Below are 27,015 nucleotides of genomic sequence, written 5' to 3'. Positions count from 1 at the left end.
ACACACACACACACACACACACACACACACACACACACACACACACACACACACACACACACACACACACACACACACACACACACACACACACACACACACACACACACACACACACACACACACACACACACCTTTTACACCCGTTTGCTGTCTTGTGCTGAAGTGTTGTCATATAACACATTTATTGTGAAGGTGAGGATGCTCTCATGGTGAAATTGTACCACATCGGGGGTGGGGGGGTCTTGTGGGGTCCCAGTTTTAATGTCTAGAGAACTGTGAAGTGTCCTCTTGCCGCTCCTGCAAAAAGTCAAGTAAGAGCACAGCTTAAATGGTTCTCAAAAGGAGGGTCCAGGGACCCTCTGGGTTCCTTGAGCAGGTTCTAACTATTTTCACTAGTTTGGGTCCCGGGGAGACATATTTCTCGAGCTAAAACGTTTGGGAACCACTGGCATACAGTATGGGATAGGGGTCTCTAGAGTGAGGTAAAGTTTTAATGTAACCTGCTATACCTTTTTTCTTTTAATGTGTATTGATAGCACTGACTCTTACGGTCGGAGCCACTTTGCTACTTTGTTAAAGCATTAAGACCTGAAGCCGATTCTACAAATGTCTTCTAAATCCCAACCATATTCTGAAAAACGTATGTTTCTATATCGGTGGTTCTCAAACTTTTTCATGTCAAGGACCCCCAAAATTATGTATTTGGCTGCCGACCCCCATCTCAAAATATTTTGTTCCAGAGACCTCCAGAAGCAAATATTTGAGTTAAAAATGTTCTTTTAAAGAATATATATATTCAAAGATTTGCATGCATTTATACGATTTTTCAAAAATGGCAGATCTGCAAGCTCATAGCGCGGCACTCGGTGCCGCGCTGTGAGCTTGTATATCTGCTATTTTTGAAAAAGTGACACAGATGCGTTCCAGGTCTTAATGGGTTGAACCGTAAACTACGCAACTCTGTAATCTACTGAGCCCGTGTTTAAAATGAATGAACGGCTCCATCCAATCACTGCATCCTCATTCAGATTAACAGTTAACTTGCAGTGTCTCTGGGTGAATGGACAAAGTACAAACAACATTCACGCAAACTTGCAGTGTGGCTGTTCTTGACCGGGGGAGGAGGACATCAGCCATCCATTCCCGAGGGACCATTGTGAGCATTTCCCTAAATGTCTGCCCGCTTTCCTGCTTAACATCATGGCAACGGTGGAGTTGTACTGCAAGGTAAGGTTTGATGATGATGAGTGAGTTGGATATGTCTTTTTTCATGGTTGCCATATTAATTGCTTTTGTTTATTTATCCAAACGAATGGATGTGGATGGACCTCAAACTTAATTTCAGTTGTAACATAGTAAATCGGTGTTACTATTTGTGATGAGACACATTGATGAACCTGGTTAGAAAGATTTTGTTGCTTTTGGGAGCTTACTGATTTACATTTTTTGGGTACCTGATCACAGCTCTCATACAGAAATCAATACATTTCTCTAAAATCCAAATGTCAGCCATATCATTAACGTTTGTATATTTTTTTCAAAACCGAGTCGTCAGTGAATGACTTGAAGACATAGAAAAATCCTCCATGAATGTGAGGAGTATAATAACTAATCCATAGTAGGATTGGCACAGAGGGATGACCAATGTTAATTTTTAACACCGTTTAAGAGCATTTTTATGCTGATTGGTGACAAATAGCTTGTCTGGGTGTGACAGGCCAGTTTTAACACGGGTACAGTTACGGAAAAGAAAACGAATTACGTAATGACTTCAATCCACTGTTGTTCACCTGCACTTCAGCTCTTGTCAGTCCAGTGGAAGCAGGATCTGTTTACAAAAGTATATTTTGTTTGGCTGGCTTTCTGTCCCCCCAAAAAACTAATTTACTCTCTGTTCTTACACAAACAATTAGCACACACATACCTGAGGCAGTCTAATCCAGTGGTTTTCAACCAGTGGTCCTTGAGAGATTACCAGTGGGTCCCCAGCGAAATTACTTAACATAGCGTCACAATAATTTTTAACCACTTAGCTTTGGCTATTCAAAAATAGCAGATATACAAGCTCATAGCGCGGCACCGAGTGCCGCGCTATGAGCTTGTAGATCTGCTATTTTTGAAAAACCTCGAAAAAGTGGTGCATATCTTTGAATATTTTATATTTTTTAAAGCGAAAATTAACTGATATCTTTGCTTCTGGGGGGTCCCTGGCACAAAACATTTTCAAATGGAGGTCCGCGGGCCAAATGTATATCAATTTAGGGGTCCTTGGCATGAAAAAGGTTGAAAACCACTGGTCTAATCCTTTGTTTTAGGGAGCCAGTGTGTGGGTTCCAGACCCAGACGCAGTCTGGATTTCGGCACAGCTCCTTCAAGACTACAGCCCTGGAGACAATCAGCTACTGCTACAGCTCGCAGATGGCAGGGTGAGAGAGAGAGACACACAAACACACACAGTATAGCAGTGTCAAACGAGTAGCATTGATGTATTCCACAGCTCCTTAACCCCCCGTTTCTCTGTTGGCAGGAGGTGCAGTGCCCTGTGGCCTCGGCCGCTAATCTCCCCCCTATGGGGAACCCCGACATCCTTGAGGGAGAGAATGACCTAACCGCCCTCAGCTTCCTCCATGAGCCCGCCGTGCTCCACAACCTCCGCGTCCGCTTCCTGGACTACAACAGCATCTACACCTACTGTGGTGAGGGACCAGGTGGAGAGAGAGAGAGAGAGAGAGAGATGATAAAAAAGGAGAAGGAAAGCTATCAATAATACAGGGGAAATCTCTTAAGTAGAACAGTGGTTCTCAACCTTTTCAGGCCGTGTCCCCCCCAAAATAGTATGAATTGGGGACCCCTCACCCTGACAAGCACGTGGATTTGTAGGAGTTGAGGCATTATTACATTTAATTTGACTCGGTTCCACACATAAATAGTGGGAAAATAGCCCATCTACAAGCTCACAACGCCTTATATTATTTGACAGTTTGGCCAATGTTTGACCATTTTTTATAGTAGTTTGCTCTTTACTTTTGATGCAGTATTGGTCTTTTATCATTTGACCCCCCCCCCATTTTTTCTTTTTAGGTATTTGGTGTTAAAAAACCTTAAATTGTCACTTTACTGTAATCTGGGGACCCCAACCCACAGGTTGAGAACCACTGAAGTAGAATAGCGGAGAGGGTGAAATGCAGATGGGTGTGTTCCTAGTGGTTTTTGTTGGCCTGACAGCTGTCGTGTGCTTCTGTCTTTGTGATCATGGCTCGTAATCCAATCTTTATTATGTTTAAAGTTCATAGAGATGATTCCTTCACTGCCAGACCAGACTACTGTTGAAAAAGATAGCAGATAGACCAGTGGAGGTACACAGACTTATTAAGTGTGATACTAATTAGACCTATTTCATCCCGCAGGGGAAATTCAGTTTTCAGTTTCAACCCAGCTGAGTGCTGCCCAGGGGGGGGGGGGGGTCAATTAGGGTTTAAGTGTCTTGCTCAGGGACTCGACACATTGCCAGGCCCGGGAATCGAACCTGGGATCTTCTGCTTCCCAGGCGGCCTCTCTTAACCATTCAGCTCGCATATGATAATATAGAGCACAGTCGATTTAGTAATAAAATCTAAATATAATTGTCTATACTGAGAAAAAGTATGAAATCATAATCATCTGATCATCCTGCTCTTCCAGGTATCGTCCTAGTGGCCATCAACCCCTACGACCAGCTGCCCATCTATGGAGAGGAGGTGATAGATGCTTACAGTGGTCAGGACATGGCTGACATGGAGCCCCACATCTTCTCTGTGGCCGAGGAGGCTTACCGTACAATGACCAGGTAAGGTCAAAGGTCATGGTAAAAAAACAACCCACAATGACAATTAAGATAGGGTTAGATTATTAAAATATTTTCTATTAAATTACAGAGTATCAATACTTTTTTTATGATCAATTGAATTGATTAGTTCGATTAATTATGTGTACAGGGAGGAGAAAAACCAGTCCATCATCATCAGTGGAGAGTCGGGCGCCGGAAAGACGGTCTCCGCCAAGTTCACCATGCGTTACTTCGCTGTGGTGGGAGGAGCTTCTCAGCAGACCAGTGTCGAGGAGAGGGTTCTGGCCTCCAACCCTATCATGGAGGTGATGGACCAAGCAAGAGAAATCCCCAGCTTATGTTATGAGGCGGCTTTTGTCATGTTTTGCAGCAGGGGTCTTCAACAGGGGGTCCGGGACCCCTAGGGGTCCTCAGAGTTACTACAGATCAAATCTTTGTGTGATAGGATAATCTTTTTGCATTAACCACTTGAACCCTAGCATCCCTATTCTGAGGAGAACTTTAGCCGAAAATAGCAGATCTACAAGCTCACAACAACGAAGCTTGTGATCTTGTAGATCGACTATTTTCGGCAAAGAGGTTTGGTTTAGAGGGAAAAAAGAGCAGACTAAGTACAGAGTGAAAGGTCAAGTTTACTAAGTATTGATTAAGTAGTTAAATGTCTGAAAATACACCTTAACACGAATCCAACATGATAGTGCTCTCTATGAAGAGTGAAGTCTATGCGTCTATGAAGCTATGAAGCTATCTGTGAATTCTATGAAAAAGTGAAAAACTTCTTTATATTTTATACAACATGTAGTGGGGCTTCATCTCTCTCACAGCTAGGGGGTCCTTGACCTGTAAAACGTTGTTGAAGACCCCCGTTATACAGTCAAGTCTAACAGGTGCTTTTATGCGGGGTCCATTTACACAGTCCATCGGGAATGCTAAAACCACTCGGAATGACAACAGCAGTCGATTTGGGAAGTACATCGAGATTGGCTTCGGCAGCAAGGGGGACATCATCGGAGCAAACATGAGGACCTATCTGTTGGAGAAGTCAAGAGTTGTCTTTCAGGTAAACCTTTTTACTGGCTGCTGGAGAGTTTTCATATACCGTAAGAATATCTTATTTGTTTACAACTGAAATGCTTTATCCTGATTCATACTACTTTAAATTGTGTCTGTATGTTTGTTTTTTTAACCACTGCACAAAAAAGTTCTGAAAGTACTTGTATTACTGTGTTAGAAAATAGATGTATTTTCTCAGTATCTGTATTCATGTGTGTGTACTGTAAGGCCTCAGCAGAGAGAAACTACCATGTCTTCTACCAGCTGTGTGCGTCCAGAGAGCTGCCTGAGATGAGGGCCCTCAAACTGGGTGAGCCTCCACCATATTAGGCACTGACTCTCTGATGTATGATGATTGCCTTGTCAACAAAGCATGCAGCTCGTGACTTTATTGTCTTACTTTTGATGTGTTGACAGCATCAATGCATTGTTCATGGTGAGTGTGCTTTGGGCGTTTCCTACAGATAGTGCCGAACATTTCCGCTATACCAACCAGGGAGGAGATATGATGATACCTGGTACTGATGATCAGGTGGACCTCGAGCGCACGCGCAATGCCTTCACTGTCTTGGGTATAACATGGCTATTTTCACTCTCTAAATGAATCTTCTATTACATTTCCTTTCTATCTCAAGCGATTGATATATGACATCAAGATCATTCAAAATGCTTTTTTTTAATCACTGCAGGTGTGCAGCATGACCAACAGATGGAGCTCTTCAGGATCCTGGCAGCTGTTCTGCACTTGGGGAATGTCAACATCCAAGCAAGTGGTAGAGGTGGTGACCGGAGTTATATTGATGTAAGTGTTTTATTTATTTAAATAATGATGTATACAGTAGGCTGTGTCTCAGTCACTGAGCTTGATGAAAAAATAAATAGTTGCATACTCCAGTCATAGGAAAATGTCTAGCTCTGGGCTTGCCATAGTCCTTAGAGTGCCTCTGACTTTCAATAGACGCTTTCTCTCATTCATTCATTTAATTTCCTTTCATACATTTGGACAAATAAAATATGCACTAAGATATGTAATAAAACTAATTTAATCTATGTAGGACAGTGGTTCTCTTTTTTTTATGTAGGACAGTGGTTCTCAACCATTTCAGGCTGCAACACCCCAAAATAATCATATTTGAACTGGGGATCCCCGACCTGACAAGCACTTGGAATTGTAGGCATTACATTTAGTTTGACTCGGTTCCACAGATATTGTGAAAATAGCAGATCTACAAGCTCACAACGGCTCGCTTTGCGAGGCGTTAGACTTTTACTCCACTACAATTATTTGCTTTAGTTACAAGCTACTTTGCAGATATAAATTATTACATTATAAAAACATACATCAACCACTTTAGCCCTATTTTACACCTAGGCTATTTGAAAATAGCCGATCAACAAGCTCACAACGCGTCGCATCGCAACGTGTTGTGAGCTTGTAGATCTGCTATTTTCAAACATTTTAGTACTTTTACTTTTGGTACTTTAAGTACATTTTGATACCAATACTTTTGTACTTTTACTCAAGTAAATTTTTAATTCCAGACTTTTACTTGTAACAGAGTACTTCTACATTGCAGTAATGATACTTTTAATTAAGTAAAACACTTGAGTACTTTTTCCACCACCGGTTAATTTACAAAAAAAAACACTAAAAGTTTAAATATGGACATAGGAGGTTTCCTGAGTATTTTTTTTGCAGGGGAAGGATTGCTCTCTGGCAGTCTTCTCCAAGCTGCTGGGGGTAGACGGTCCTCAGATGGCCCACTGGTTGTGCCACCGCAGGCTGGCTGTAGGAGGAGAGATGCTGGTCAAACCCATGCCTGGTCAGCAGGCCGTGGTGGCCAGAGACGCCCTGGCCAAGCACATCTACGGTCAGCTGTTCTCCTGGACCGTCCACAGGCTCAACTCAGCCCTGCGAGCCCAGAGAGGGAAACCCAAGTCCTTCATCGGGGTGCTGGATATTTATGGGTGAGTTGGGAGACGTTTAAGTTTCATGTCAAGGACCCCCCAAAATAATATGGATTTGACGGCGGGCCCCCATCTAAAAATATATTTTGTGCCAGGGACCTCCAGAAGCAAAGATTTGAGTTAGAAATGTTCACGTTTTTTGTGAATAGCCAAAGTCTAAAATATGATTAAAGTGGTTAAAATGATTGTGATGCTATATTAACTAATTTATCTGGGGACCCCCTGGACCCCACTTTGAGAACCACTGTGTTAAAGGGATGGAACTATCATCCGCAGTGTGTGAGTTGGGAGTTGTGTCTTTAACATAATGTCACGTAATTACCAAGCTGAAATGAACCAGGCCCCTCTCTCTCTCTCTCTCTCTCTCTCTCTCTCTCTCTCTCTCTCTCTCTCTCTCTCTCTCTCTCTCTCTCTCTCTCTCTCTCTCTGGCAGGTTTGAGACCTTTGACAGAAACAGTTTTGAGCAATTCTGTATAAATTACGCTAATGAGAAACTGCAGCAGCAATTCAACAGGGTGAGTCTGAAATGTGTGTGTGTTTGATTATGCGTGGGTACACACGTGCCAAATGTATGTGCCTGTGCCATGCGTCAGTGCCAGTGTGTCCTGTGTCAATGTTAGTGTCAGTCTCAACAAAAAAAGTAACACCTGGTCCTGCACACTTCTCGTCGCCAAAACAGTTTAATAGTGACAATCTGACTTGAATCTTTGTCAGGTACATTTATTTTCAAAAAATGGTAACCACACCCATATTTATGCATCATGCATGGCAGTAGGCTGACAAGCTCTATGATGACGGGAAAGCCAAACCATCCAAGGTGATAGACATCCAGAAACAATGAATAATTCAACACGTTTTTGTATGTCCGATACGTTTTGGACATACAAGGTTTCCACCTGACAGCAGCGATGAAAAAAGCCTGTCACAGTCCTCATGTGACATCCCGGGCTGCTCTGCATGTCTGACCCGGGTCACCCATGGTCTGGTTTCTCTTTCTGCAGCATGTGTTCCAGTTGGAGCAGGAGGAGTATGTCAGAGAGGAGCTGGCCTGGAGCAGAATAGAGTTCAGCGACAACCAGCCTTGCATCGCTCTCATAGAGGGACATCTGGGCCTGCTGGATCTGCTGGATGAGGAGTGTAGGGTCAGTCATACACTCTGCTTTCTCTCTATCTCTCTCTGTGTCTTTGTCCTTCTGCCGGTCTCTGTCTAACCTCACACGCACGCACGCACGCACGCGCGCGCGCACACACACACACACACACACACACACACACACACACACACACACACACACACACACACACACACACACACACACACACACACACACACACACACACACACACACACAACTGTCTTGAAACTAATAACATTAATTTTTTTACTTTTTACTTTTGAAAATGTTGGCTTGCTGTTAGACGTCAGAGCTCTGGTACAGAGCAACTACACGAGCTTCAACAAATGGTGACTGTATTGTTCCCATGTGCAAGAACTCATTTGGACAGTCTGGCCTTCTCAGTAAAGGGGGCAAAACTTTGGAACTCATTGCCTACGGATGTGAAACTAGAGACAGATGGTAATGTGTTTAACAGAGGACTCAAACTATGGTTGAAATCAAATCAATTGTGCTCATATGAATAGTTTCTGACTGGTTATTGGAATGATTATGTGTACTTTTGTTTCACAAGTTAATGTATTGGGTCTGATTTAGATTATGTTCATTCTCTTTTTGTTTAGACTAGTGTTATTGTATTTTAAAAAAGCCTACCGTGGATAGGTGTTGAGATTTTGCACTCGTGCTATATACACTTTAAAACAATGCATCTGGTTCATCCAATGTGATCAATGTCAAATAAATAAATATAACATAACATGAAAAAATATTTTTTGTCACCCACTGAAACTGAATCGCAGTGTATGTTGTTGACTGAACTGAGCTGTGTTTTAATAGATTTAACATACATTACATACATTTTATGACTCTTAATTTATTATGCAAATGAGTTACATATTATGCACTTTATATGTCTCCTCCCCCATTCTCTTTTTATGCTCTAATTCTATATCTTCCCCATCTGAAAATGTTTTGTGCCAAAAATAGCAGATGCACAAACTGTCACTTGTACATCTTGTACATCTGCTATTTTTGAATAGCCAACATATAAATGGATAAAGTGGTTAAAAGGATTGTGATCTTATGTTAACTACTTTTGCTGGGACTCCCAAGGACCCCTGGGGGTCCCCGGACCCCACTTTGAGAACCAATTCACTAAGGCACTCTTATCTTTAGAGCAAGATTTCTGTCAGTAATGAGTAACCTCTCTTGTGAAGAAAAACGAGTCTATGGTCTCATTTATTGATCAGATGCCCAAGGGCACAGAGGAGAGCTGGGCACGGAAGCTGTATGACCAACACCAGAGCAGCAAGCCCCACCCCAACTTCCGTAAACCTCGAATGTCCAACACTGCGTTCATCATACTGCATTTTGCTGATACGGTAAGTTAAGAGATGTTACTGCGAACCTACCGTCTGCCCCACTGATGATCTAATGCAGTGGCTCCCAAACCTTGCTAGATCAGGGCCCACTTGAAAATCTCTTCGCAATCCACCCATCTGACCACTTAACACAGTCAGATGGGTGGGCTGCAAGCATTTTTATTTTAATGATCATTCAATCGACTGTGTACCTGCTCAGATCAATGGAACTAACTTACTATTTATCGGTATCACAATGAAAACTAATTTTTCAATATTTTAAAGAAAAAATACCATGACATTATAATAATAATAATATTCTTAAGTATTATCATTAAAGTCTTAATGTTTTTCCAGTTATTTGGGGACCCACTTGCAATATCCTCACTGCCCAGGTTGTGTTTTCCCACAGACAATAGATTGATTGTTCATTTGTTTTTGATTGATTGTGTGTTTTCTTGTCAGGTCCAATATGAATGTGATGGGTGTTTAGACAAGAATCGTGACACAGTGTTTGAAGAACCCATTAATATTCTGAGAGCAAGTCAGGTAATTATGTTCTCTATCACTATGTATGTATGTATCTGAAGTTCCCCTTCAGATCAATCTAAAGAGTGAATCTTGAATTATTGTATGCGCACACATGCTGTTTGTGTGTATGAACTGTATGCATAATATAGCCTACACGTGTATCCACAAAATGACTGCTTTCCTGTGTGTGTGTGTGTGTGTGTGTGTGTGTGTGTGTGTGTGTGTGTGTGTGTGTGTGTGTGTGTGTGTGTGTGTGTGTGTGTGTGTGTGTGTGTGTGTGTGTGTGTGTGTGTGTGTGTGTGTGTGTGTGTGTGCGTGCGTGCTTCAGTCCGAGCTGGTGGCAGAGCTGTTCCAAAAGGATCCTGCAGAGGGCAGTGTGTCCCTGGCCAATGGAAGCATCTCTTCGGGGAAGAGAGCTCACAGAGAACACAAACTCACTGTGGGCTTCCAGGTTAGTGGTCTTCTTTCCATGTGACTGGACTGACTCCCTGGATCCCTGGGGGTTTCCCAGCCAAATTATGGATCGTTTAGAACCAAATGGTCTGTAACTCAGAGTACACATTTCAGCAGTTCCATTTGTGCACTCTCTGAGTTTTTTTCCTCATTCAATTTTTATTGATTTTTTCACATGGAATCAAATATACATCTCAAGCAGTGCAAAATCAACATAATTGAACTCCAGTATGCCCCACCCTTCTCCCTTTACCCACCTTTCATCATCCCTTCTCACCATCCTATTAATTGAGAAACACAACACATCCATTGCATCATTAAGTCAGAAGATCTTTAAGATCTGATATTAAATGTGCATAGGGAAATTGTGCCTTGCTGAGCATGGTTAATTCTGGCTGAAGACAGTTTCAGGTAAGCAAGGTCCAAAAAGCTCCATAGCCAGTGTGTCTTGTAGAGGTTTCCAGTGTTGGACTATTAACTTTGTGGCTGCTGTAAGTCCTGTCAGCTAAACTTTGCGTGGGGACAATTTAGAGTCATCATTTAAAAGATGTACACACGGGTCCATTGGCAGTTGTACTTCCATTAGGTCAGTTAAAGTGCCTTGCACACTCTGAGTTAAATTAACACTGAAGATTTTTACTGTAGCTTGGGGTCCTATAGAATCTATAGAACATGATGTATCTATATACATGATGTATCTATACTAGATACATCATGTCAAATGTTGGTCCATGGCCTAATACATATAAGACTGGGGGTCCTTGAAATTGAAAGGTTTGAGAATCACTACTAGTTTAGATGTTCACCTCAGGCTTCAATCAATGACAGTTCAGTTCCATCCATTATCAGAGCCATCCTTGTGGTCTAAATGAAGACGGTTGACTGTTGGTCATGTGACTCATGTCTTTTATCTGTCCACTGCAGTTCCGTCAGTCCTTACAGCTGCTGATGGACACTCTGAACAGCACCACTCCTCACTATGTCCGCTGTATCAAACCCAATGACTGCAAAGAGCCTTTCATGTAAGTACCGTACACACTATATTTGTATAGTTATAGTTTGTTTGCTTGAGACAGAATGAGATCTGTATACAGTACATCATTACCCGTGTACACAATGGTTTTATAAAAGACTTCCCTGAAACTTGGTGGGAATGATCAGTTGGCTCTCCCAAAGATAGTTTTTAGTCAAGAAAGGCCAAGCTCACAATCAAGGCCGAGGTCACGTTCAAGGCCGAGGTCCACTGGACCCTGCTGCATGCAGGAGCAGTAATACAATGTTATCCGTGGCCTATTTTAAAACTATACAATTCTGCTTCTAATAATGTCTTTGCTCCCTGGGAAATAGGCTAATAATCATATTCTAATCTCTCAGGACAGCCCAGTTTAATCTGTTATTTGGCATTAAATTAGGTGTTTTCTAAATAGAAAAAAGCAAGATAAAGCTACACTGAAAAGTAAATATTAAATAAACATTAATTTTAAGAGCATAAGCCTAGCCTAAATGTAATTGGTTGTGGGGCGTGGCAAGAGACCTGGATATTGAATAGGGGGGCGCTGGCCCCCAGAAAGTGTGAGAACCACTGCTATATATAATAGAGTGTTTCCTTGCCAGGTTCGACCCTAAGAGGGCTGTCCAGCAGTTGAGAGCCTGTGGGGTGTTGGAGACCATTCGGATCAGCGCAGCGGGCTATCCATCCAGGTACACAGCTCTGGTAGACATTCCTCACACTGGTCTGAAAATCCGATGTTGACAAGTAACTTACTCTACAGGTCTAAAATATCAAGTCTACACAGTAGCACCTGTAGCAGTGTTGATTTTGATAGCAAATTTTTATTTAGTTTTAGTCATAGTCTTTTGAATAAAATTCCATTTAGTTTTAGTCATATCTTAGTCATCTGAAATGTTTTAGTTTTTGTCTAGTTTTAGTTGACTAAATATCATAAGATTATAGTCGACTAAATCTACAGTTGATTTAGTCGACTAAAATGTATTGTGGCGGTGCCTTGATGACGTCTTAATGGCTGATTTTACACTTGGTTTCATGCTGAAAATAGCCAATCTACAAGCTCACAACGCGTCGCGCTGCGACGCGTTGTGAGCTTGTAGATCTGCTATTTTCAGAGCATAACACCCGAGTGCAACCAAACATAAAATGACTCGTCTTTTAGTTCTACTGGATCTCTTCTCCACTAGTCGCTCCCTAACATTTTATTCTAGCTTTTATTTGTTGACGAAATTGTCAGTATTTAGTCTTAGTTTTAGTAGCTTAGTTTCTATTTAGTTTTTATTTCGTTTTCATCAGTGAAAAAAGGTAGTCGACGAACATTTTTCATCACAGTTTTAGTCGACGAAATCAACACTGCTCTACAGGTCTAAAACATCAAGTCTACACAGTAGCACCTGTATAGCACCTAATATTTCTATGTCCCAAGATGGACATACGACGAGTTCTTCCGCCGGTACCGCGTTCTGCTCCGAGGAACCCAGAGCCTGGAGCAGGCCCACGCCTCGTGCCGACAGACTCTGCCCGAGCTCATCCCCGACCCGGACCAGTACTGCTTTGGCAAGACCAAGGTGTTTTTCCGGGCGGGCCAGGTGGCCATCCTGGAGAGGCTGAGGTCTGAGAGGCTGAGGGTGGCCGGGGTGGTCATCCAGAGCTGGGTCAGAGGATGGCTGGCACGGATCCGCTACACCAGGATCCGCTGGGCAACCCGCACCGTGCAGAGATACTGCAGGGGAGCTCTGGCCAGACGGTGAGCATGGGAAGAGAGATGTAAATCACTTCGCAAAGTGGGTTTTTGATTGATTGATTGATTGAATACTTTATTAGTCAGAAAAGTAAACAGCACGTGGTACTGTAAGACAGTAAAGCTAAAAGGATAACACAAAAAAGTCCTGGGGACTTGTTGTCTCTGCCAGGCCGAAAGGCATGGCGAGAGGGTATGTTTTGCAGCCTCTCCGTCCGTCCTTCTGTCTGTGAACAGCTAATCTCCGGCACCGTTGGCCTGATCGCAACGAAACTTTGCACACACACTCCCTGGATGCCAATTCCGAACCTCTGCCCCAATTTTTTCTAATCTTTCACATGGGCCTGTTATAGCGCCACCATGAGGCCGATTTCTAACCTGTGCATCCGAGTGGACGAAAAGTTCTACATTTTGATCTTTGTGTCCTTATGTGTTCCAGGCGGGTCATGACCATGCACTACACCAAGGCAGCCTTGGTGATCCAGAAGACCTACCGCATGGTAGCGATCAGACAGCTGTTCCTTATGATCCGTCAGGCCACCATCACCATCCAGGCCTTCACCAGGGGCACACTGGCCCGACGCAGGCACAAGCAGGTCGGCAATCAGCAGGGACCCCATGCAGGGATTTGCACTAGGCTTTATGCACAGCGGGCCATATTGGAAAGAAATTGGTCTTAGCAATTATACTAATTAAGGCTCTGATCCATTTAGTGTAGCACAGTGGTTCTAAAACTTTTTAATTTCAAGGACCCCCATAAGTGGGGACCCGTAAGGGTCTCAGAGTTACACACCCATAAGGGGCCATTTGTAACTCCCTTAAGGAACCATAAGGGTACCTTGACCACACTCTGTATAGCAAAGTGTGTCCAGTGAACCAACATGCACAATATCAGCACCCTGACTCTGTTTGACCAGAATGATACAGAGCCTTCATTTGTATACTTGGTGTTGGTAAGACCTGCCCAATTTCGTTCCAATATGGCTGCTGTGCATAGAGTCTATTGTCTTAAACAGTGTACCTTTACAAATATGTTTCTTTCTTTCTTTCTTTTAAAAATGTTATGCCATTATTTTTGACAGATTGTGGCAGAGCGGGCCACGGTGTTGCTGCAGTCGACGGTGCGTGGCTGGTTGGCGAGGCGGGCCTATAGGCGCGTGCGGGCGGCGGTGGTGCTGATGCAGTGCTGCGTGCGCCGCCGGGCCGCCAGGAGAGAGCTGCTGAAGCTGAAGGCGGAGGCCCGCTCGGTTGAGAAATACAGAGAACTCAACAAGGGCATGGAGGTCAAAGTGATGCAGCTGCAGATGAGAGTCGACCAGCAGGTTGGTGAACAACAGCTGAGCTGGGAAGGGGTTGGGGGCGGGGTTAACCACTTAAACACTATATTGTTGACCGGAGTCCCTCAGGGCTCTGTACTACGGTATTTTCTCTTTTCTGTTATTGTGGGGAAAGCTTTCACTTACAATAGACGATCAACAAGCTCACAACACGTAATCTGCTATTTTCTGTGAAAGCTTTCCCCACAATACGGAGGCTGGGGATTAAGTGGTTAAATCAAGTCGAAACATCTCATTGAAATGAATTAATTATATAATTTAGGTGAACGTATTTTTTTTACTGTATGTTAGGGCTGAGCAATTAACCGAAAATATTTCAAAACCGATATTGAGAACCAATAACCCACTTAATCTTGCTCATGTAGGTTAATTGATTAATGGAGAAGCAGTTTTCTTTTCTTATATATCAACGAATCGACACAAAAAATCAAATAGATTTTTCCGATAATCCACTAAATTGATTAGTCTGATTAACCAACTAGCCCTTTATTATACTTGTATAATACAAGTATACTTATACTTGTTGTACAAAAATATCTGAGAAAAATTAAATCACTATAAAAAACAAAAACGAATTGTTCATTAATCTTAATCAAGGAAAAAGTTTGAAAGTGATATTGATTTGAGGTAATCAGCCCTACTGTAACAACACATGTGTGTGTGTGCTCTGTCCTCGGCGTATCCATCCAGGGCAGGGAGCGTGCCGCTCTGAAGGAGACCCTCCATGCTGAACGCGAGTCCCACAGCGCTGAGCTGGACGCCCTGAGGGGGGCGCTGCAGAAGCTAGAGAGCCAAAAACAGCACGTTCCGCCTCCGATCCCCATCATTACCGAGAAGGAGGTGGAGGAAAAGAGGAGGGCAGAGGAGAAGGCCGCTCAAGAGATCTCACGGTTCACACAGGTAGACGCAGGGACCGCAAAATAATGTTTCGTAGATTTCTATGGGCCTAGTTGGACAGTTATGTTACAGGATAACTAAACCCCCCTTTTTGTTAGACACTTTCGTCAAGGTAAACAATTTATTACGATGATATTGCATTGTATTTGCCGGTGTTCCTGCTCCTGTGATACTAGAGATTTATCCGCGTAAGCATGACACACAGAATCTGACATCACGAACCCCCCTGAAGCAGAGCCTAAGATACAGGGTTATTCAGTGGTGTAAAGTAACTAAGTACATGTACTCAAGTACTGTACTTAAGTACGATTTTGAGGTACTTTTACTTTACTGAAGTATTTCCAATTTTCAGTACTTTTACTTCTACTCCACTACATCTCAGACGCAAATATTGTACTTTTACTCCACTACAATTATTTGGAAACTTTAGTTACTTTGCAGATATAAATTATTACATTATAAAACATACATTAACCACTTTAGCCCTATTTTATACCTAGGCTATTTTCAAACATTTTAGTACTTTTACTTTTGGTACTTTAAGTACATTTTGCTACCAATACTTTTGTACTTTGTTACTCAAGTAAATTTCCGGACTTTTACTTGTAACAGAGTACTTCTAAATTGCAGTATTGATACTTTTACTTAAGTAAAACATTTGAGTACTTTTTCCACCACTGGGGTTATTACATGGACATAATGTTGAACCCTTCAAGGGCATACTGATAGAAATCCATACAATTAGCATACTGACATAGTGAATTAAATGCCAGGAGGAGGCTGGGGAGGTAAATATCTTTGGTGCGTGTGCGTGTGCGTGTGCGTGTGCCAGTGCGTGTGCGTGTGAGTGTGCGTGCGCGTGCGTGCGTGCGTGTGTGCGTGCGTGCGTGTTTGTGTTGCAATGCTTTGTGTCACTATTTCACACCTTTTTCACTCAACTTCTTTGACACAGGAGCTCCAGGCCCTGCAGACAGAAAGGGAGCGTCTAGGGGAAGAGAAGGAGGAACTCTCTTCACGTCTTCTTGAGCAAGAGAAGACACAGGAGGGTAGGTGACCCAACCTCCACTCTCCTGAACCAGTTTTGATCCATTTTGATTTCGTTTTAGTCATAGTCTTTTGAATAAAATTCCATTTAGTTTTAGTCATCTGAAATGTTTTACTCTTTGTCTAGTTTTAGTCGACTAAATATCATAAGATTATAGTCGACTAAATCTACAGTTGATTTAGTCGACTAAAATGTGTTTTGGCGGTGCCTTGATGGCGTCGTAATGGCAGATTTTACACTTGGTTGCATGCTGAAAATAGCCGATCTACAAGCTCACATGTAGATCTGCTATTTTCAGTGCACAACACCCGAGCGCAACCAAGCATAAAATTACTTGTCCTTTAGTTCTACTGGATCTATTGTCCCTCACTAACATTTTAGTCTAGTTTTTATTTGTTGACGAAATTGTCAATATATTTTAGTCTTAGTTTTAGTCATCATAGCTTCGTTTTTTTTAGTTTAGTTTTCGTCAGTGAAAAAAGGTAGTCGACGAACATTTTTCGTCATAGTTTTAGTCGCCGAAATCAACGTGTGTGTGTGTGTGTGTGTGTGTGTGTGTGTGTGTGTGCGTGTGCGTAGAGTGTGTGCGTGACGCTGTGTCCCAGGCGGGTGAGTCTCTGAGGGCTGAGCTGGATGATGAGCGGAGGAAGTACCAGGGTCTGCTCAGAGAATTCACACGACTGGAGCAGAGATACGACAACCTCAAGGAGATGAGCCTGATCACAGAGGTACATAGTACACATGTGTAAACATTCACAGGGGGTCTTCAACGTTTTTCAGGCCAAGGACCCCTTAGCTGAGAGAGAGATGAAGCAGGGATCCCCCACTACATATTGTATAAAATTGTGTTGCAGATTAAACTTATGTTTTTGTTTATTTTACACACTATATTCTCTATTAATATGATGGATTCATGTTTATGACATTTAACCACTTAAAGGGGAAATCCACCCATTTTCAATATTTAACTATGTCATTAATATAGCATAAAGGAGTTGTGTGGAAATAAGAAAAAAGTTCCCCCCTTTCTGTGTTGCCTTAAACTGGAGGATTGATTGTGGGTTTAACATTGCAAATTACAACGTGATGACTCATCATGTTGTAATTTGCAATGTTAAACCCACAATCAATCCTCCAGTTCAAGGCAACACAGAAAGGGGGGAACTTTTTTCTTATTTCCACACAACTCCTTTATGCTATATTAATGACATAGTTAAATATTGAAAATGGGTGGTTTTCCCCTTTAAACCCTCAATACGTAGTAAACTTGACCTTTGGCGCTTTACTTGGTGTGCTCTTTTTTTCCTTCTAATCTACACCATTGCGAGGCGCTGTGAGCTTGTAGATCTGCTATTTTCGGCTAATGTTCCCTTCAGAATAGGCCGGGATGCTATAGGGTTGAAGTGGTTAATGTTGTTAAGACCCCTGGAATATAGCGCTATTTAACACTTATTTGAACAAAAGCCAAATATCATCAGCCCCTTTTAAGGTTAAAATATTTCAAAGTTTAAAAGTGTTCTTTTCCCCACGGCAGCATGCCAAGGGTCACAGACGGACCGACTCCACCCAGAGCGTGGGCTGGGAGCCCACCTCTCCTACCCCCTTGTCTCCTTCCCTCTCCAACCCACCGCTCTACCCATCCACACCCACCTCCCCAGAGGTGGTCCGCAGGATCAGTGTGACCAGCCAGGAGTGGAATGTCCCTGTCTTGGGCGCCGAGACACCCATGGTGAGAGAATACCGATGCTGTCGGGCAGAAACCTCTTATCTGCACATTCTAACTTTTTGTGTTTTTTTCGTAAGTTAATGTCCTACTTGATCATACTACTACAGCCTCACACAAAAGTATCAAAAGTATCAGATCTGCAAGCTCGAAACGCGAGAGCGTGTATGTTTATTGGCGTTTTCATTTCATGCTTAATATACAGTAGGTACGGGGACATGACTGTCCATTAAAACTACCTTTTATAGCTACATTAGTCAATGCTAACTGTATATTCTCAAATTGCATTTTTCAACACACTACTAATTACTAAGTTAGTGATTATTAAGAAACGAAGTAGATTCGATTGACATTTCATAAATATGTCTTCTTTGGAACATCTGCGTGGAGGTTGGTTTCGGCAGAATGTTTAGTTTTTCTTATTGCCTGTACAACACTTAAAGGAGCCGCTAATGGAGAGGATGGGCGTGGCCAAAGACGCAGCAGTGAAGATGAGAGGAGAGGACCTGGGACATGCCTACGACGCTGTACGAGTAGCCAACAAGTCAGTGTTACATTTCACACCATAACAAGCCATTTCATATATACAATTTCACTAAGTAAAATATCTGTAGTAGTGGTACAACTTTGTGAAACGGTGAAAGTGGAGGCTGTGATTTCAAATGATATTACCAAGGGCAAGCACATGAATAGAAAACAATACAGGACCCTGAATATATCCCTGCGGACCACCACTGGTAAAGGGGACACGAGAAGATGGACAGACAGACAAACAGACGGATATTCCATTAGCTCTTCTGCATAATTACATCATCATTCAATGACTTCCCAACATCGTCATCGCAACCAATGTACTTGTCCTTTAACCCATTAAGACCTGCAATGCATCTGTGTCACTTTAGATTTCTTTGGCTATTCAAATTTAGCAGATATACAAGCTCATAGCGCGGCACCGAGTGCCGCGCTATGAGCTTGTAGATCTGCTTTTTTTTTTTTTTTTATCGCCTCAGGTCTTAATGGGTTAAAAGTAAACGTCCAACAAACAAAATGTCATTCAACGACTTGTTCCAACTAATTAAACTGTTGTTTAACAACGTATCCTGTAAATGAGTTCAAGCTTTATTTTCCATCAATGTGTCTGGTCAGGTTTTTGGAGGGCCAGCTCCGTAGCCAGCACAGCCAGTGGGAGAAGGAGAGGGAGGCTATGAGGACCACACAGCTGCATGGAGTCTCTGAGCCTCCCTCCAGTGCAAAGCATCAGGTACACTGTCTGAGCCCTTACGAGTCCATTTGGTTCCATGGTGAGACTAGTACACTCACCAAGTTAAATGAACACAGAGAGCTTCTCTGTGTATGATATCCACCTTTAGATCAATGCTCAAGCTCGAATGGTCTGTTTTGTAAACTGTGTGTGTTTGTGTGTGTGTGTGTGTGTGTGTGTGTGTGTGTGTGTGTGTGTGTGTGTGTGTGTGTGTGCTCAGGACGTGCAGGAGTTGCTGGAGGCAAGAGAACAGGAGTGTGTGAGACTAAGAAGAGAAGTAAAGGAGCTGAGAAGCACAGTCACTGTCAGACGACTACTGGCTCAAACAGGTATGATGTTACATCACTGGTTATGATACTCATCAGCATATAGTTGTTGTCGGGCAGAAACCTTTTCGTAAATTAATGCCCTGCTTGATCATACTTCAGCGTCACACAAAAGCATGAAAACGCGTCAACTGCTTTCATTTTATTGTCCCCGGAAAAATCGTTATTTAAATCATCAGTAGGTGTCTTCTCCCTGTTTTCAACGCGCATTAATTGTAAGCACGCATTCTAACAGACAGTACAACATAAGAAGCAAAACTCTGATGATATGTACTGCTCCTTACATCTGTGTAGTCTTGTCTTTGCTCCTCTGTTGTCTTGTCTGTGTTATGGCGTTTTCTAGGTCTAGTCCTCCCATTATCTTTGCCCCCAGAAGGCTCTACTCCCTCCCAACTGAAAGCAGTGACCGTTACAGGCTTGCTGGAATGCAGGAAGAAAGATGAGGCCAAGCTTATCAAGAACCTCATCACAGGTGAGAATCAGAGTCAGATTATCTTTTATTTCTACTCAAAAAGCTGCATTTTTAACCAGACCACTTTCAACCAGTGCTGATTTCGTCGACTAAAACTATGACTAAAAATGTTTGTTGACTACCTTTTTTCACTGGCAAAAACTAAATAATAACTAAAAAATCACACCCTGTGTGAAGGAAGCGGTGCCTTTGGGGCGGGGCTTAACTCATTTCAGTTCGTCCCTATTGGTGGTCTGAGTCCACTTACCAAATTTGTACTTGGTAGCATGCTGCAAACTGGAATAATGGCATAGGACAGGACTAAAACTAAATGGAATTTTATTCAAAAGACTGACTAAAACTCAATCAAATTTAGCTGTCAAAATCAACGCTGCTTTCAACCCTGTGTCACTATTTTGGGCATGTTATTACAGGTGAACAATTAAAAATAGCGACAATCGCAGATCTGCAAGCTCACAGCACGTTGCGATACTTTGTGTTGTATGATACGTTATATAGGCCCTATATAATGTACAGTATCATACAACACAAAGTATCTATATTATAGGGGCTTAAGTGGTTCATACAATGGGAAATAGCTAAGACTTAAATAGTATATGAATATGACCTGTGTGTGTGTGTGTGTGTGTTCACGGTTAAGATGTGCGTGTAGACAGTGCCTTGTCTCTACCCCCTGGCCTGGCAGCCAGTGTGCTGTTCCTGTGTGTGCGCCAGGCTGACTGCAGTGGAGACCAGACCCGTGCCCGCTCACTCTGTAGCGCTGCTGTCGCCGCCATGAAAGGAGCTCTAAAGGTACACAGTAAAAGCATCCGGGACAATTTAACTCTGAGAGTGTACGAATCATTAAACTGGCTCCTATCTTAAAGCACAATTACACTTTGGTACAGGTTTTGGGTTGTGTCCCAAAGACACACAATCCCAAAAATAAATGTAAAGGTGCTGCACAGGGGAGACAATGTTACTGTAACACTTTAGTTAAAGGTCGGGTCTATTATGCATTATAATCGCATTTATAATGTTATACTACACTTTAACCCATTAAGACCTGAAGCCGATTCTACAAATGTCTGTTTTTAGAATGTCTTCTAAAAACTGTTTTTTGAAAAAACGTATGTTACTATGTCAGTGTCTCAAACTTTTTCATGTCAAGGACCCCAAAATGTATATGTATTTGGCCAAGGACCCCCATCTAATTTTCTTTTGTTCCAGGGACCCCCAGAAGCAAAGATTTGAGTTCCAAATGTTCGCTTGAAAATAAATATATTCAAAGATTTGCACACATTTTTACGATTTCTCAAAAATAGCAGATCTACAAGCTCATAGTGCGGCACTCGGTGCCGCGCTATGAGCTTGTATATCTGCTATTTTTGAATAATGCATTATAAGCTTAGCGGAACAGCACATTAAGAACTACCATACTTAGTCATAAATTGTCTTTATACATAAAGACATTTCTTTATATTTACCATCCCAGGTATATACAGTATAACACACATCATGGTAACACTGCTGCTACACATACACCCTCCACCAAGGACAAAAGGAGAATGAAAACTTAAATGAAAACAGATGCCACTCAAGGGGCAGTGCGTGGGGCCTCCCAGCCAGCTCTGCAGGGGCTGTATCTTAGCAACTAATGAGTTACAATGGTAGCCTCCAGTCTCTCCATGTGTCTCCGAAAGGACCTGTAAGGGTCCTTGGACATGAAAGGGTTTGCATTTGGTTACATGTGTGCACACTCTCAGTGGTTACAAAATGCCGAAATAACACTGAGGATTTTACTATGCATCACAGTGGTTATCAACCTATTTAGCATCAATCAACCCCCAAATTGACACATATTAGCCCACGGACCCCCATTTGAAAAGATATGCCAGGGACTCAACCATTTTGATTTCTTGGGGGTCTTAATCTACACTGTAATCATCATCATTAGTGTTCATTTAACTCTGAGAGTGTACAAATGGAACCAAATGGACCCGTTAGGGTCCATTTGGTTCCATTTGTACACTCTCAGAGCTACAGACACATAAGGGTCAATTTGGTTTCTAACTAGTAATTTTGCTGGGGACCCCCTGGAACCCCCTCAAGGACCACTGGTTGAGAACCACTGATGTATCACACACATAGTTGATGATGACAGGTTTTGCAAATATTATTTGTTGTCTGAGATCTCTCTTCAACACACATACATACGCGCACACGCACACAAAAGTGTCAATTGCATTACGATTACTGACATGTCTGTGCTTTTCTCTACTTGCAGAAACATAATAATGATGTAGATATGACAGCACTGTGGATGAAAAATGCCTGTCTGTTGAATGACCTATTGACCCAGCACTCAACAAAGCAGGTAAGAATCTTTGCCATACTAACAAGAAATGTGGAAATAATTCAGTACCTCTATAATCCACTGGACAAAGACGACCTTGGTGCTGAGATGCTTTTGAGTTGCCAGGTAACACACAAAACCCTTTTCCCTGACCTTGTGTATACAGGCCTATAAAAATCTGCTGGCCGCAGATCGGCTAATGAAAAGGATAAATATTTAACCAGGAGTGTCCACTAGGTCATTGCAAACAACACGGCGATAGCAGAATAGTAATGTATTATTAAAGCAGCATTATTGATTCTTAATGCGGTGTTATTGATTCCCATAAGGTTGGAACCCTGGGGTCAGAGCAGGCACTGGTTCCATTGACCTGCGACCTTAGTGACCTGAGCCGAACCCTCAGCGACCTGTGTATCCGGGCCTACCAGCAGCTCCTCTCCATCACGGAGACACGCCTCCAGAACATTATAGGTAATGCATTGATCAGTGGTGGACAGTAACTAAGTACAGAATTATTCAATTTTTTTAAAATAAATGTGACAATTTTTGACTGGAGGACAGTCAATCTCGCTGGTGCCCATTGTTCAGGAAAGGAGAAAAACTTTTTTTTTTTTTCAAAAACCTTTTTTTTTACACAAAATGAGTTTATAGCCCATTTAGACTCTTCACAAACCAGAGTATGTCTGACAGAAATTTCAGAGCTTAAATCAACATGTAAATATGAAATAAATGCATAAACATGTATTAAAATATAAGGTTAGAGCTAGCATGTGCTAGCATTGCTTACCAAATCCTCAGTTTCCATCCAAACATCGCGAAACAATCCGCTATTTCTACCCGATCGTTTTGAAAGGTATCACTAGTCTGTTGGCTTGTGTCTAATGAGAATGTCAAATAAATATGTATAAACAATCATATTTTGTTAAAACTGTTGTGAAAAGGTATCTTAGTTAAGTCCTCCTGGTCCTTGGAATCAGCCGGTTCCAGTAGGGGGCAGTGGCAAACACTTGGTCTCAGAGAGCATACATAACAAAGAGAGCCGAACCCTAAACCTGTAAACAATGGATATGTAAATCCCGCTATGCATGATGGGATTGATAGCCCTGTTTACTATCTTTGAATGAGATCCATTCAACTGGTCTTTTCTCTACGGAAGAGTTTTAACTTGACTTCAGTTCTATAAGCTGTAGTTTCAAAACTATTCACTCAATCTTATTAACCAATATATCATTATTTTGCTATGATTCCCTGCTTTCATATGACATGAAAAAATGAAAATGAAAAAATGCTAGATGTCTGTCTCCCAGTCAAATTTGGTCACAAATGCTAAAAAAATGATGTACAAGCTCGCAGCACAAAGTGACGCACTGTGAGCTGTGAGCTGTGAGCTAATTTTTTAATCGCCAACGTATAGAATATGGATAAAGGGGTTACAATGATTGTGATAATGTATTACAATCATTTGTCGTACAGTACGGTACTTAAGTACATTTTTCAAGTATCTGTCTTGAGTATTTGTGTTTTCTGGATACTTATGACTGACATTACATTTCAAAGACAAATATTGTACTTTTGACTCCACTACATCTCTAAGTACGTTGAATGAATAAACCACTTGAGCCCTATTTAAAATATAGTGAAAGAAGCCGATCTCCAAGCTCACAATGTGTCGCGATACGATTTTGTGGAACATCTGAAAAGAAATTCCGGAAGATAATAGATTTTTTTTAGAAAATGTCAAATTTCAATAACTCGAGTACAAATTTGACAGAGCAACTTTCACTTTGAGTAATATTTACCCAGGAGTATCTATAGTTTATCTCAAGTGCTTTGGTACATTTTTCGCTGCTTTTGACCTCTTAACACCGACCCCCCCCTTCTCTTCCAGTCCCAGCCATGTTAGAAAGCGAGACCATACCGGGTCTGTCCGGGTCTGCTCTCATTAAACTGGGAGGATCCAGGAAGCGAGCGGGTTCGGACCCCAGCAGGGCCGCGGGGGCCGACGCCCCCACCATGGCGTCGGTGCTGAGGGAGCTGGGGGTCCTGCACGCCGCCCTGTCCCGCCAGGCTCTGCCCTCCACGCTGCTGGAGCAGGCCTTCCACCAGCTCACCTACCTCATCTCCGCCTCGGCGCTCAACAGCCTGCTGCTGAGGAAGGACATGTGCTGCTGGAGCCGAGGCATGCAAATACGGTGAGCCAGTGGTTCTCTCAAACTCTTCCATGTCAAGGACCCCCCAAAATGGCCACGTCTCAAATATGTTGTTCCAGGGACCCCCCAGAAGCAAAGATTTGCATTACAAATGTTCGCTTAAAATATATATATATTCAAAGGTTTGCACAAATTTTCACGATTTTTCAAAAATAGCAGATCTACAAGCTCGTAGAGCTTGTAGATCTGCTATTTTTGAAGAGCTATCAGCTATGAGCTATGAGCTTGTAGATCTGCTATTTTTGAAGAGCTATCAGCTATGAGCTATGAGCTTGTAGATCTGCTATTTTTGAATAGCCCAAAGTATAAAAGGTTAAAATTATTGTGATGCTATATCAACACATTTAGCTGGGGACTCCTGGAACTCCCCCCAAGGACCCCTGGGGGTCCCCGGACCCCACTTTGAGAACCAATGCGGTAAGCATGCACAGACGCATGCATGTCGTTGCTGAAACCCCTTATCTCCATATTTTCACTTTTTGAGTTTTTTTCCGTAAATTAAAGCCCTACTTGATCATACTACAGCGTCACGCAAAAGCATCAGCAGATCCACAAGCTCGTTTTGAGCTTGTAGATCTGCTACTTTTGAAAGGGAATCCTGAAAAGTAACAGTTTTTTGGAGATTTGGAGGTTTCCACCCGACAGTGACGGTGTGTTGGACTAGGAATGCAGCTATTGATTTTTTTTCACAGAGATTATTCTATCGATTACTTTTTTTTAGATGAATCGAGATGTCTTTTAATGCGAATAGAATTCAAATAGATTTTTCATAATCGACTATATCGATTAGGCGAGAAGGTAGGATTCATGGCAATTAGGATGTAAATATATTTTGGATTTGTGTGACAGGATTAGCCATTATGTCTGGACATGGATGATGGATGGCTTGTTATAGTTCACTATTAATATTTATTTTACTATTGTTGAACCATAATCTCAAGGCCAGACTTTTGAATCCAACTCATCATTCTGAATACTGACACAAATCTTAATGTAAGGGTACAGAGTAAAAAATGTTTTATTAAATAACCCAGATTGCCCTGGGTAGGCGACCTGACCTGGTCCTGAGTCCTGCCTTCCGAGGAGTGCATTTTTTAAAAAGTGTTTTATTACTATTTCTCCCTCTCCCAGATATAATGTGAGCCTGCTGGAGGAGTGGCTGCGTTGCCATGGCCTGCAGGCAGGGGGCGCCGTGGCCACACTGGTGGAGCCGCTCATTCAGGCCGTCCAGCTGCTGCAGGTGGGGAAAAAGACTGAGGCGGATTCACAGGCCATCGTTCAGACCTGCACCGCGCTGTCCAAACCTCAGGTGGGTCTCTCTTTGTCTTTTTTTTCTTTCTGTGTTTGTTGTAAAACATAATGAACTGTGGCAACTCCACTGTGTTCAACTCTCAAGCCTGAATGTCCTTGATGTCTTACTTGGTCCAACAGATTGTGAAGATCCTGACCCTCTACACCCCGGACAGTGACCTTGAAGAAAGAGTCACACTGAATTTTATCCGCTCTGTCCAGGTACACACCATGGTAGTATGGTAAAAATGGATCCTTATAGATCCATTTTTACCATCTCGTAGTTAGATTTTTTGACAGTTTTAATGTGTTGAAGCTTGTAGATTATTTTCTGTTATTCGTTATTTTAAAATTAAAGAGTATTTGAAGTGGTCAAACTAGTAATACATGTTGAATTTGCCAGAAAACCCTAATAATCTCGGATATTTCATGAAAGCAAAGGTTAAAGCCTCAATCAATCTGCAATTTCTTCAACTGGTTGGCTGTATATGGCTACCAAAACATCATAATTATACATACATTGTGATAATTGTTTCTGAAACACTCGCTCCTTTTACGCTGTTTCACAAAAGGTAATTTTCTGTCTGGATATTTTGCAGTCGCGTAAAAGAAGTCCTACTGGAAACCAAATGAGTCTGAGTCTATCTAGCTTGCTGCTTAGTAGCAAGCACGTGCAGTAGAAGTCGAAATTCAAAAATATATTTCAAAGACTTTTCTTGGAACGGAAATGACAACACCGACCGTCCTGTCACAACTTTTGTGAGGCGGAATTTCAGACTCTGCAGTGTTCGAAGATCGTGGAAGAGTTGTGTGGCTTGAGAGACTAGGCTGTCATTAAGATGTGAAGGTGCATAATATGCCATTGCGTAACTGCCTCTGTCTTCGCTCTTGCAGGCTCTTCTCAAGGACCGCTTTGACGGTCAGCCTGCCCAGCAGCTCCTGATGGACGTGAGGCGTGTGTTCCCCGTCACGTTCCCCTACCTGCCTCCCGCAATGCTTCATGCTGAACAGTTACACATCCCAGACTCCATGAAGCTCTCCTTCCTCCGCAAGGCCTAA

General features: G+C 42.3%; 1 protein-coding gene across 1 annotated transcript; it reads left to right on the top strand.

Annotated features, from left to right (window-relative positions):
• Positions 1-1,203: 1,203 nt before the first annotated feature.
• Positions 1,204-27,015, top strand: LOC311051399 (unconventional myosin-Vb; the record flags this gene model as incomplete). Its single annotated transcript, XM_084065961.1, has 35 exons — positions 1,204-1,230; positions 2,319-2,429; positions 2,531-2,699; positions 3,685-3,829; positions 3,978-4,134; positions 4,746-4,889; positions 5,111-5,192; positions 5,347-5,454; positions 5,572-5,684; positions 6,582-6,850; positions 7,284-7,365; positions 7,852-7,992; positions 9,216-9,347; positions 9,792-9,875; positions 10,186-10,308; positions 11,235-11,332; positions 11,925-12,011; positions 12,746-13,066; positions 13,500-13,656; positions 14,143-14,382; positions 15,088-15,297; positions 16,247-16,340; positions 16,919-17,067; positions 17,874-18,068; positions 18,506-18,606; positions 19,209-19,323; positions 19,544-19,652; positions 19,999-20,121; positions 20,762-20,913; positions 22,388-22,477; positions 22,810-22,927; positions 24,345-24,648; positions 25,798-25,975; positions 26,098-26,178; positions 26,851-27,015. 35 exons carry the CDS (start codon positions 1,204-1,206, stop codon positions 27,013-27,015), a joined length of 4,974 nt encoding a protein of 1,657 aa, XP_083922087.1.

This window comes from Gymnoscopelus microlampas (assembly GCF_963454915.1).
Source record: "Gymnoscopelus microlampas genome assembly, chromosome: 9".
NCBI lineage: Eukaryota > Metazoa > Chordata > Actinopteri > Myctophiformes > Myctophidae > Gymnoscopelus > Gymnoscopelus microlampas.
This window is presented reverse-complemented; position numbering and strand designations above follow the sequence as displayed.